This window comes from Mizuhopecten yessoensis, unplaced genomic scaffold (genome assembly GCF_002113885.1).
Source record: "Mizuhopecten yessoensis strain PY_sf001 unplaced genomic scaffold, ASM211388v2 scaffold10589, whole genome shotgun sequence".
NCBI lineage: Eukaryota > Metazoa > Mollusca > Bivalvia > Pectinida > Pectinidae > Mizuhopecten > Mizuhopecten yessoensis.
Genome location: NW_018408622.1, coordinates 501481 through 515489, shown reverse-complemented (window position 1 = coordinate 515489; position 14009 = coordinate 501481). Strand labels below are relative to the sequence as shown.

At 33.7% G+C, this 14009-nt stretch overlaps 1 protein-coding gene across 1 annotated transcript; it reads left to right on the top strand.

The window, feature by feature from the left end:
- The first annotated feature begins 236 nt into the window (after positions 1–236).
- Positions 237–13308, top strand: LOC110461189. Its single transcript, XM_021514555.1, has 5 exons — positions 237–518; positions 10259–10285; positions 10885–11014; positions 12084–12179; positions 13103–13308. Exons 1-5 carry the CDS (start codon positions 492–494, stop codon positions 13234–13236), a joined length of 414 nt encoding a protein of 137 aa, XP_021370230.1. The 5' UTR covers positions 237–491; the 3' UTR covers positions 13237–13308.
- Positions 13309–14009: the final 701 nt, after the last annotated feature.

Below are 14009 nucleotides of genomic sequence, written 5' to 3'. Positions count from 1 at the left end.
ACCGCCACTTAGCATAATGATGGGCTGTCAGAGAAAGGATGAGACGAGATGACGGCAAACATATGTACCCACGTCACTTTAACATTACATGGTCAGCAGAAATTGCTGGTCACACATGAGTGATTTCTCCTGTCAAACTATATAACAAACCACATATATTATACATGTTCACCCATAAATACATTAACTGGATAGGCCTGAGTGATTGTATTGTGCCTCTCACCTGCAAAAAGGGACAGGTACCTAGTGGACTTACCTGTACAGCGACCGTTTTATTGGTTACGTTTGAACACCTTCCTACGTATGCAGACAGGTGTGCAGCGTAGCGTTAGATACCTGCCGGACCCGTCACGTTCCGTCTCATAGCTCTCCGTCTGCCGGCTCCGGAGGTTATCGCTGTTTGGAATGGTAGCCAGTCAAAACATTTTTGATATAGAGTTCCTAATTACTTTTTGGATAACCCTAATTTGTTAACCTGAGCCTAATTGACGATGGATCATCCTTGCGGATTGTTACTGGTGAGTTGCGTGACTTAAATGTTTTTAATATATGCATGTTTGAGGATTGTCGCCGATGCAAATAACGTATACCCATGCACCAACACAAATGGTAAATACAGCACACTGTTTCATGCAATCTATACGAACATTATTGATAACAGAATTCATACATTTTATTACTTAATTATACATTACAGTAATTAGACTCATTATTATGTTAACATAATAATCGTTGATATATTTTGTTTCAAGAAAATAGTATTATTTCTATTCTTTAAGTCAGACACTATATTCAGTATGATCAAAAGCTTCTTAATATGCTTACATTTGTATTACTTTTACTTTTTAACTATTGTGATTAACATCACCTTCGTTCATTTTCTGCCGAAAGTACTATAGGCATAAGCAGATTTTAAATCTGTGACGAACCGCAAAAACTCTTGGATGGATCGGCTATCCAAACACACGACAGATCCGCGCCTTACGACACATCAAACATCCGTAATCGTTAATGCTTAATAGGTTGATCAATCAAATCTTGACCGGACATATTTGGTTTGCCATTGTGACGCTTCAATGCACATGATTGTTTAGGAATAAAGTTCGTAGGCCAAGATCTACTCTTTTTTTTTATCAACACAGTGGTAAATATTATTGACAATCATTCCAGCAGACATCGTTACTCTTGTTACTTGTTAGTATACTTTATAATATACTTTATAGCATATGTGTGTTTTCTATAAAAGCAAAGGAAATAATATCTCTACTAAGTTATCATAATAGATTGTCACTTAAAGTTAATAAATATAATGCTGTAAGTACATAGATTTATTAATAATTCTCATCTCCCAGTATTATAACATACAAATAACATTTACCAATGTTACCATGCCCGCGTGATATATAAGTTCATTGGAGAATCCCGTTGTCTAGATTAGCAATAAACATGCTAAGTCAGGGTCGTAGTGGCCTCATTAACAAGACATGTGTCTAATTTCACGATGCATGTGACGGGGCTGTTACTAATGCAAAAGGTAGAACATGGCTTTAATTTTGTGTTACGGTTTTCAAGTGCGTTATGCTCATGTTGTGGTGGGATTGGTCTATGCGTTTTAAAACTACATGACCTTTCAAAGGAGTGTATGTATGCACTGTATGCCATTTTTACAATAAACATACAGAGGACAATTACAAAGTGCTATCGATTAGAGATACGTGTTAACCTTTGATATTTCAAAACTGTAGTCGTTAGAGGTTGCTTTGTACCATTACTCAAATTGTTTACAAAGATCTGATTATCAAAGAGATATTATGAAATAACTTAGGCATTGCAATAATAGAAACAAATTTATCTTTTTAGGTGTCAGTAGAAATTAAAAAAAAAAATAGAAAAAAAGGAAAGATTTCCATGGAGACCCTTGGCAGAAAAGATATTTTAAATAAGACCAAACTGGAAACCATATACAATCATATCAAACAAAGAAATAGCATATATCCTAATGAGATTATGATGGTGACCATTTAACCTAGTCTTTATGAACCTGTATCTCTGAAAACCATATGTTGTAAGTTTGTCCGTCAACAGTCAATATCTATCACGGAAATCATTTGAGCAAATTTTGAATACCAAATTAACGGCAACGTGTAGGTAGAGGAAGTAGGGATGTTACTGTCCAGAAAGGGAAAGTGCATGATTGGAAAATCTTTAGTTAGTGAAATACGCATATCTATTATATACAAAGAAACACACAACCACTGGGTGTGTACTTATCACAGTTCTCAGGAAAAGATAACAATAAAGGAATAGTAAGATTGCATGTTCCGTGTACCGCTACACTGCGACGAACTTTCGAGCTTAGTGGCTGTATCCATATCATGTATCTACGTTGCATGTTCTTTGTCAAGTAGTACCGTGTAGCAAGCTGATCCTTATTTAAATGAGTAGGATATAGTATACACATTATCACATATTTATTATTTTTGTTTCACGTAACTAAATATCTCATTTGATATTTTTCATATGATATAGCCTATATCTTGGAGTAATATATATTAAAAACTAATAAATATTTGTTGAAGATATCCCACAAAGTAAATAAGATATCTTTTGCTACATACATAAATATCTGATATAAGTTTCTTGATCAAATATCGTATGTTAGTCGCAAATGCTTTCACAGAAAATAAATCCTTCTGGGAAAAAAGTAGAAAATGAAAAAGGAAGCAATGTTTTAGACTGTATCTAATGTTTTTGTAAGAAAGCTAGCTATTCTTATTTAATATCATTCAAGCATTGGTAGACATGTATGTTTCATAAATAATGTTTTTTAAACGCCTTCCGGTTAGCAACCGGACGTGACGTTACGATATGAGCAGTCATTTTAAAATATTGATTTAATTGTCAGTGTCGCAATTCTTATAAAATGTTACATATTAATCGCTTTATAAGATAATTGATATATTATCTAAGATATCTGATACATATCTGGGAAATGTAGATATCACATGAAATAATCAATTCTTTTATTTATTTTATCATTTTGTATTCAAATTTATTATTGTATATAATATATGAGGTATCTTATATGTATATCAGATATCCCATAAGGATATAATCATAAAAATATAACGCTGTCTTAACTATTTTTAAGATATACAATATATATGATTATCGATGCAATATATCTTAAAACACTGCATATATTAAAACATTTTAACACATTTCACTTTTAAAATGTTCATCTAAGCCAAAATCGTTATAAGCCTCAAGCTGTCATTTGTTTAGAAAATATTGCGACAAGTTGGTCTGAGCATAAAAATGCGAACTTTTTTGCACGAAGTGTCGATTCCAGTGAAGACCGTAACAAGAGCCGCCCTCCCCGAAACACACGTTGTGGTTACAGTGTTGAAATGTATTCCTGTCACATCGTAATCGCTTTACCTTGTAAGGCGGTGACACTATGACATTTCCTTTCCGGAATCTAAACTAGCGGATTAACACGGGGGCGGTAAAGGCTAGCAACAGCTGGCGTCCAGTCAGATGAAACAATATCCATTGTCAATCAGTAACCAGTATATATTATAAAAGTAGATTAATCAGCTGTCGGAGAGGTGACCGACCTTTCCTTTCCTTTTCGTCGGGTCTCCTTTGCTCTCTGTATCTATATTGACTTTACTACGAAAACTTTTTATATTTCAGAAAAGCTGTCAATGTCTGTAAAGCATTTCCAAATGAACTTAATTCGCTTATCTCTTTTTCGAAATACGTTCTTTCGTCATCAACGTCAGTATTGAGACCTGATACCTGTATAACCCTACTGTTACACGTTCAGTTAAATAAAAAGATCTCACTTTTTTGTAATGCTATATTTTCCAAAAGTTCGTTTGTTGGATTCAACTTTGTTTTATTGAAATGTCTCGACAATACATTGAAATACAAATTGTATAGTACAATATATGAAATAGACAAGGCAACAAAACAAGTGTCATGACACTTATGTAAATGTGTAACCTGCTTCATAATCAATTATTTTAACACTAGCTACGGGAATGAAGTATTATGAACAACTTAACAAATGCAGGAGTAGGGAAGGTGGTAGTTGAAGGGGGTAAGGGAGTATTATTATTTAGCGAGTCTTGTTTCAAAACTGTTTCTTCCTTACACTATTTCTATGGATCGTTTTGCACTGATTTCAATGAAATTTCATTGATAAAACTACTGTTCGTGGAAAAGTACCTTTCCTAAATATTACATATCCTAACATTGGTGTCATGTCTGGCCTATTTCTGTCCTTTAAGGGTGTTTCTAGTCAACACTGTTGTTTTATGACAACATAAACCTAACAGTTTCTGGGAAATTAACCAGTAATAAATGTGGTTATATCAAGTTTACGGTCGTCACAGCTTTGTTGGTAGAATACCAACACGTAAAGTCATATATACTACCAAGGATATTTGTTCGTTATATGGCAATATACATTCACATTGTCTGGAACATTCTTTGCTCTTGGTGGCTGTTCGGTCGTGGTGTTCAAACCTAAAGGTTATATAGAGACATTAGTGGTTTATACTTGTACATTGACATTTAAAAGAGCGTCTTGTGGTAAAGACATGAACTGTACATACATTGTTTGTACTTAATCACCCCAAAGGTTCTCATTTATGAATAAAAAAAGTAAACAAAAAAAACCATACCGTCAATGAAGATATTAAAGCCGACAGCAAAGTTGACACAAAAGTAAATTTATATATACATATATATACCAAAACAACAATGAAAGACAATGTTAGATATCAAAGCAGATATTATTAATATTAAAAAAAAATGACAAACAACAAAGAAAGACAATGTTAGAGAAAAGTTGAAAAAAGGACAAAAGAAAACGGAAGAAAACATAAAAATATATTAGATGAAGTAAATAAAAGATGAAGTTTTAGAATAAACCCAAGATTTAGAATGAAATGTTCATTGTGTTAATGTTCGATACACACAATTAATTCCAAAATCACTATATAAACGTTCTATTGGTTTCGTTGAAACCTTGAATATCAACATGACGTTATATGTCCCGAAGGTAATCGTTTTACTGTCCTTAACCCGGAGTGACAGTCATTGACGTTTATATAGCACAGTGATGGCCATACCAACTGACCGACTGACCGACGATGTGACAGTCGCTGAAGTGTTAATATCAAAACTGACATCGTCGGAAAGGTGTGGTATCTTATAGTGACATGCATTTGTAGAATTCCTTTGGTTACCTATAACGTAACAGAGGAAATGAATAATATCGTCTAGTTCTAAAGATGTGGTCGATGTAGGATAAGAATGAACTGATTTAAGAAGTATAAGAATAAAGTTCTCGGGTAACAAAATTCTATAAAGTAAAATTGTGTATGCAAGTATAATTGATATTAAAGATATATTTGATTTGATTTTATAACTTATAAATGCTCCAAATTGACTGGAAGACCTTTGTCAGAAGATGAAATAATTCGGCGATTATTATAATTCTAAATATAGAATTTAGGATTAAAAAACTTATTAAATGGAACAATTATAGACTTTTTACTTCGTGAATTAATTATGCTTTGATATTAATATAATAATATATATTAACCTGTGCTTTTTTTGTAAAATCTAAGCATTTCACCAAGTAAATAGTTAATTATTGTGTATTATGTATTTTTACTATGGAGAATATTGGGATTGGGCATGGTTAATATTTTAACAATAACTATACATGTATTATTTTAAAAGTCATCTGTTAACGGGGGGAAATATGTTGTTCAATAATATAACTGTTCACATAGAACTATGTCCAGGTATACTGTACCTCTCCACTAGTAGTATATATCGCAGAATAGTATACTTCGCCCGAGGCTCGTGTCAGGGTCTTGTCACCTTTCGGGTTAAGACCATTGTCAGGCGTTTATTTCCTCGGGATATATCACTTGTTCTCTACAAAGCAGACAGATTGTGACACCGGTACACTACTGTTTATTACGATAGATTATTCCTTTATAGTTCTTAGAGCTATGATCCTTTTTATGACTTCACATAAATCTCGGTTTAAAAAAAGGCACATATTTGTACAGTAATGGTTTATCATCTTTGTTTCCTTGAACTTAATTTAAACTAATAGCTAATTTATGCCATTAAAGGATCCATAAAGATCTCTTACAGTTTAAACGAATTACATGCCACATTTATCATCTTCACCTTAGATACTGTAGTGTGTTGTACTGGTTTCATTGCATATCTGTAACATTTGCCCTTTCCCTCCGTATATATCCACATCTGACACCAAACCTTTTACTCAGTGGCTGTATCGTATCTGTGACAGGTCTTTCAGTGTTACTTCCGGCGCTACTTCTGGTTTTCTCCGTGTAAATCGTGGTGAATATCTTGTCCCACATTTCTATCAATAAATGAAAGTAGAGAAACCATAAATGCTTTGTATTTGTTATGAATAAAGAAAAAGAAAATTCCTGAGTTTATCTCTAATTGTTTTAGAAAAATTTTAAATGGAAAATCATATCGGATACATACGCCTTAAGGAATATACCAGTTATAAGTTGACAGCGAAAATATATAAAGGCCAACATAGGAAACGGCAAAGTTGTTCAAAAGATGTTAAGTTTAATAACTGTTCACGACATTTTCCAACCTCTAATAATTTGGTCGATATACAAGGTAAAATTTCATAATTTTGCATTTAGTATTACTCTACTCATTTATTTACTGGGATATTTTAAACCAATTGATGGTTGTACTTTAAAGATGATCACCTTTTGAACAATTGGGACCTGTCAGTTAGGCTTCAGCGACTGTAATTAAACAGTTAATGTAAGAGTTGTAGTTTATGATGGGTAACAATTTACTCAAAATCTTACAAGGTGAATAGTAAATGCAAGGATTATACCTCAGAAATTCCTAGAATGATGACTGTTATGTAATAGTTTTGTTTACAAATATGCAGCCTGCTTATTCTACTTAAAATAAACGACAAAGCGTATAACGTAGCTACGAGGAAACAAACTTGTCATTACAAGACGCTATGGCGTAGACGTGACATCGAAATGCTGTTTCAAATTGCTGTAACCGGCTCTATAATTTTACTTATAAATGTATCGCTTTACATATCAAGGAATGTTGATCGCGATTAAGGATCACTGTCCTACTGTACTGTTTTTTTCTGTTATAAAGTAACCTCCTCTAAACTTCCGTATTAAGACATACTTGCAGCACAAACATGTTTTTTTTTTATCAAAGCAATAGTCATTCAAGCACTAAGTTAAGTTTTTGGTAGTGGTACGGGGATTCATATCTACAAAATAACAACTCATACTGACACCTTTAAAACGTAATTATTCAGTAATGCTATGTAGTTTATTTCAAGTTTGAGCATTACCGTACATATCAATTTGCAAGTGAGAAATGGGACTTTGTCTTCCATTTTATAATTTCTGCCATGTCGTAGATGTTGGTTAATATATTTAATTAAATATTCCTGACCCACCTTTAAAACAAGGGCACACATCAAAAAGTAGGATAGGCCGCGGCCAGATGTACAAATGTACATTATGATGCTGTCGTAGAAAAGACGTTAACTTAGTTTTAGTTTTATTTAGTAAAAATGATGTTGGTGACTGTCCGCCAGAATCCAAAAGTAGGGCGTCTACGTATGCTATAGACTTGTTTATGGTGTGTTAAGTTAAGGAATCATATAGCAAACACGCTGCTCTTGCTGACTAATTACCACAGAGATGAGTAGATTGCCTCACAATAAAGCTACACCATTATGAACTTTTTACACTTCAGGTATAACATGTTCAGCACGCAGGGACCTGGGAATTCGTTTTAGCTACATATGGACCTAATCTAAGGTGTTCAGAGTTATTTTACACGTTGAAGGGCTTAAAATAATTTCTCGGTAAAACTGCCAATCCAAATGATGATATATATGAGCTCACTTGGGGTTGGCAGTTTTATCGAACGTTGATCTTAACCCCTAAAACCTTGAAAATTACTCTGAACACCTTTGTTTATGTTCCAATATACATGCAACAAATTCCCAGGTCCCTATGGTTCAGCATTAATGTAAAGACACGAGTAAGGTTCTGATTTATTTATTTTTATATTTGGGTCCTCACAAATGTCAGCATTACTATATTAAAACATGCTGTGAGGGCGTGGTAATAATGATGAGTGCATTGACATCATTGTTTGTGTCACGAGCATTAAATCAATTACAAATGCATTACGTTTCTGTGTCTTGGTGGTTTAATCAATGCTTAAACATCATGTTTATACTTAATTACTTACGTAAGTGTGCATAAATACATTTTTAAACAATAACATGCAAAATATAAACGTGTCATTATAATTTTTAAACACTCCTTTCATGAATGATAATGTTCATATTACCATGTACTGATTGATGTCTACATCTACATCTTCAAATGTTCTGTCATTCAGTTGACCGTTACACATTGTTGATATATAAACACTATGTTTAATTCATAATGTTTTGGTGCATAAAGGTTATATCTTGACGAAAAACGGTTCTAATTTGCTTAACAGGCTAAAATGATGATGAAAGCACTTCTTAATTCGGTGTTGTTAGAGCAATATTTGTTTCATGGCGACTGTCATTGCTTGTTGATTAGTCCTTGATGAGAATTTGTTTAGTTTCATACTTAAAATTCAAGGGGTAACGGTTTAGTTCTTTCTCTTCACCCCTTAGGGTTAGGGTTAGGGTTAGGGTTACCTACGAAATCGAAGGCCTTTGGGAACGCTATAAGTAGGTCTAGTTTGATCCTTTCCTTTACATCAAATCTAATGCGTGGAAGTGTAACGGTGATATTGACAGCTTTTAAATCGAGCCTCGCTCCTCTTCAAATAACAGGCATCAGCCTCGCAATTAGTCAGTGTTGTTTACTTGAAACCTATCAAGCTTACCGCTCGCGTGCCTTCGATTTTGTCATAAAGTATTCCAGAGGCGCAGAAAACGGAAGTTGAAATTTCGAAGATGTGCCCCGTTATGAAAAACATTTAAAATGGATATTTATCATTTCGTGGTGGTGAATACTCATGTTTCGTTCATTATTTATTGACGGGCAATAGTATTATTCGAAAGGACAATTGCTTGGTTCTATTAAGTACGTTTTATTAAGAACGGTTCTATTAAGTACGGTTTTATTAAGTACGGTTCTATTAAGAACGGATCTATTAACTACGGTTCTATTAACTACGGTTTCATAAAGAACGTTTTTATTAGAGTAACTCATTTTTGTGTACACTGGTCTTGAAAGGCTCTGTAACTCATCTTCTAACCGTACATTTAACGAAATGCATGGTTCTGCGATATCAACATTTTCCAGTTTGAAAACGAATAGACCATTTTTTTCTTGTTGATATCATATATGTGTTTTCACATCGAATACCACATAGTTTTAGAAAGTCTATTAAAGGAACCCTCTTCACTTTACCTGTTTAAACAAATTCGAGCTAATCTTTGCTTTTAAATTTTAAAATACTACAATATACAGAGAAACTCTCGCCGCACATTGACTTTCGCCTTTTTCGCCAATAGTAATATGAGGACGAATTTATCATTACAGCGAATATTCGTAAACAGCATAATATACATGGTAATTTAATGTGAGGGTTAAAATACACACTTGGTGAAAGTTTCCCGGTAAAATGTATCAATAAAGATATAGCATCCTCTCAATTAAAACATTCGCGAATATAAAGGACACGCGAAAATATGGTAATTGACAGTCATGTATTGTTTCACCATACATTCGAATCCAAAACACCTTTGTCAAATGAACTGCATAGAGCTATACTGGGAAAATAGACAAGTGCACATGCAAGTTAACGTCCTGAATTGTCAGGTTAGTCCGATTCTCGCATAACATAAATTCTTCACTTCTTATTATATACCCCGTGCTGTTTTAATGTATTAATTATTTTGATAACCACGTGTGAGATAAGTAAAAAGTGATGCACATTTTAATTCAAATAAGGATGATTAATTCAAATGAGACAGTGACATGATGATAGATGTCCCGCACGGCTTCGGTGACGAATTCCTACATTGTTAGTGTTACAACATTCATTCCATACATACATTTTAATGTAATAATATGGTTTTAAAAATGTTAAAATCATCCAACATGAAATTGTTAAACTGCAAACAGAATTCGATGATATATTCTAATCGCTTCTCTCTTTGTCTCATTTCTAGGTGACACTTCTAGCTGCTATAGTAACTGTAAGTATCACAATCTGACATGTGACCGATAACATTACAGAATACATCGAACGAATATATAACAATGACGTACACTGTTTTGGTGTATTGTAATACTGAAATGTCACGAATACATATTTATTTGTTTACACGGGGTTCATATAGCACAACTCGTTAACCTGTTTATATGTTTGACGTTTCGATGACTTTAATTCAAAATACTATTTCACGGGAGTCTTTGAATGTCATGCAGTAACCTTTCAATGTTTTTCATTATGTTTTACTTCACTTAAGAGAATGCTAAGCAAAGCGTACAAATAATGTACACGACTTTCATTGTTTATTTTGAAGCTGCAAATAGAGACATGGTCAATTACAATATAATGAGCCATTTATGGTTTTTATATAATGTCTTCTTTTTAAATTAGGATTTGATGATGTTTAAAAATATCACCAATACAATAACTGATTTAATACGTTAAATTCAAGCACGTTTTGAAAATATGATGATGTCATTTTGACTCGTTTTACCACTTATTGAGTTTTACCCCTTTAATTATCATTACCAGTGCGTGTCTCTGTAGATGCAATGATAGGTTTTGGTATAATTGTCCCTGTAGGTACATGCCTCCCATTTGTACGTGGTTCAAGACACCCCCTGCCACACTTCATCAGACTGTCCCCTGGACGCGTGCTGTCGGGAAATAGACGGACAGTTGATCACGCTCTCTGGAACGTTTGACGCCGTCGGTAAGTTAACTACTAGACCACCAAGTATCTGTATAACCCAGACTTTTGCATATATTAAGCATATTGGAGTATAAGTAAGAGCATTCCGTGTCAATAGGTCAAAAGTCTGCACACACTTGACTAAAGAATCCTTGCTACTCTTAATAAAGAACACCCCGATACAAATATTGTGTTGTCTACAGAAATGAAATATCTTTAAACCCAAAAGAAAGCGATGTTTTCGGAAGTATATTTCAGCAGATAATTGACATGACAATGTAGACTTACTACGTATGTCAAATGTCTACAGACACTAAAATCTACAAATATCCTTGAGAGAGAAAAAAACCCACAGAGATACATGTAGTGCCAATAAAGCTTTAATTCGAACTCAAAATTCATAACACTAGGTCAAAGTATTGAACGTAAGAAAACAATAACATGGAGACCGGTGACACCAAGTTTGACTGCTCTTCTGTGGTACTATATTGACAGTTATCTTAGGGTGACAATAGACAATGATGGTCATACCACTAACAATCGCTAATATGTTAATATCACGTTCATTAACCCTCCTAAGCAGCAACATACCAGTCTACCAAGCTTATGAATTTTACATGTCACAGTTATCTTACTTCTCCATGCTCAAGAGTCTGTTCCGTATATCAATATTCTCTAGATAGGTAGTCCTACCGACCAATAAGCTTAGTATCCAGTACTTTCTGCATACTTCAACATACAAATGCTTGTAGAAGAGCTTTTACGAGAATTTGAAGCTGCGTTAAATTTTTGTTTTAGTCATATGTCAAGACTTGGTATATAATGCGATGGTAACTGGTGATATATTATAAATAACTTCATGAGTCATGTTATAGTCATAGTCCTGTAAACTCTTTGTATGTATACGTTATGACATGATACTATAAAACGTCTGTTAGATAATAAATATGCCGTAGTTAGTGTCGCTTCTTGTTTGAAGTGATCACATCTTTCCACTTTTTCGATTGTATGTGGTTACAATGTTTTGACAATGAACGTTTCCTTGTCAATTTACACGTTTATATCTTATCTTCGAGTTTTTTATGTGCAGGTCCGTTCCTTGATAACCACAACGGTACGTGCGTGCCACTCCTAGCCCAGCACGGGGAACACTGTGGGGAGTTCTGTCAGTGCGACAAGGACCAAGGTAAGGACAGGGGTCAACGTTCTGATGTCATTGTAAAAGTCAAACATTACACGACCTAGCATTTATGTTTTAAATATTGTTTAATTAAAGTTTGGATTAGGATAATTTCATCATTGATAAATTTAATAGTCATAGTGGTTAATCGATTAATGTAGGGTTAAATGCTCATGATGCCTTCCTATGATTAATTTGTATGTATCTTATGAAAGTTACATTTAACCTCCTTGTGCTGTAACCAACAGCTCCTTGTCGTAAATCATACGTTTCAATTTGATGCATTATATGTATGTAATTATATGCATAGTTGACATATATGATCGATTCAAGCAAGAGCAGCTTGTATAAATTAAGAGATATATTTCTAAAGACTGAAATATGTCTGTTTGTATAACCCCCACCACTATATTTATTAGGATATCCATAATACATGTCACCTTCCGCTAAAAAGTAGAATATGTTTAGGAGTCGGTTTCAATAAAAAAAAAAAAAAAAAAATCAGTGATTTGCTAAAATTTAGATAAATGTATATATAATAAAAAAAAATGCCGGTGTTACGAAAGGGTTTTGTAAAAACTCAAAGCATCAGTATTTACCAGTTTAAAGGTGGTTTATTAAGTAAGTCGTCATAAATATAAGGACAAGCTATGTTAAAAATGGCATCGTCTTTAATTCACTACATATATAATGGTACACAGTAGGCAGTTAATACATGAAAGTGTCCAAAGGTAATCGCACTGTGATAAAATAATTTCGTCCAAACAAAACTTTTGTCTTATAAAATACACAAGCAATGTTTTCGTTAGTAACTAAATATATATGTGTGTCGGCAAGAAATAATTTAAAGAATTAATCAATGACAATTTCGCAACCAAAAAAATAGTTCGTCTTGTAGTCTTTTTGATATAATTGTTTGTAAATTGCAGGCCTGATGTGCTATCGTCATTTTTCGGACCATGAGTTTGCCCCGTCCATGTGTCGTGAGAAAACATTTGTTGAAAAGCAACGGCAGAAGTGGATAGCGTGTTATAAAGATCCCAAATGTAAATTACCCATGTGACTTCCCATGTGACTACCATGTGACTACGTACGCTTGTGATTAAATCCTACGTTTTGTTTTTGTTTCAATAAACCTTTGTTGCTTTATTTTATCAGTCAGCAATAATGTTGCAGATCGAGAACGTTTGCCACCAAGTGTTGATGTTGCTTAGAAATATTTTGTATGAATTAGTAGTGTACATTATGTAGTATACAATTGGGTCGTATTTATAAACAACTTGGGGTACGTTCAGAAAGGAAATGTAAATGGTCGGTGAATGTGTTCAGTTCGGTGGGAATCTATGATAGACATTAAGCCACAGTTCAAGGGATGTAGAGGAAACGCAAGTTCAGCAGTGTGACAGAAATCATCAAAGACAGTCAAACATCAAAAGCAGTCAGTTACTTGGATGTGTTGGTTAACACGAGGATGTGTCACACATCAAAAGATGATATTTTCAGAAGCCGTATAACATCTTTCTCGGGTTAACATTATCAACATGATAATGTCAAGCATTGTAGTATAACATCATTACTGCAAAATAACAACACATGGAAACAATTATAGACAAAAGAATTCTTCGACAAATTTTGCACTTTTGTTTTAATTACTGTGTAATATTGTAAATGTGCGACCAGCGAGATGTTACCACGTCTTCTCAAAATGTTAGCAGAAATCGAACAATACTGGCTTTATAAACACGATGTCCGCGGACTGTTTTCGACAAAATGATAAATTCTTATTGTGTAAAGATAGGTTTCGTTGTAACTGAGATACTTATATACACACACCAT

What these genes read in the sequence shown, in the direction of transcription:
- LOC110461189 (XM_021514555.1), top strand. Translation starts at nt 492, where the DNA reads ATGGATCATCCTTGCGGATTGTTACTG. An exon ending in ATCCTTGCGGATTGTTACTG is followed by an intron (nt 519 to 10,258) that starts GTGAGTTGCGTG and finishes TCTCATTTCTAG; the next exon opens with GTGACACTTCTAGCTGCTAT. An exon ending in TCAGTGCGACAAGGACCAAG is followed by an intron (nt 12,180 to 13,102) that starts GTAAGGACAGGG and finishes TGTAAATTGCAG; the next exon opens with GCCTGATGTGCTATCGTCAT.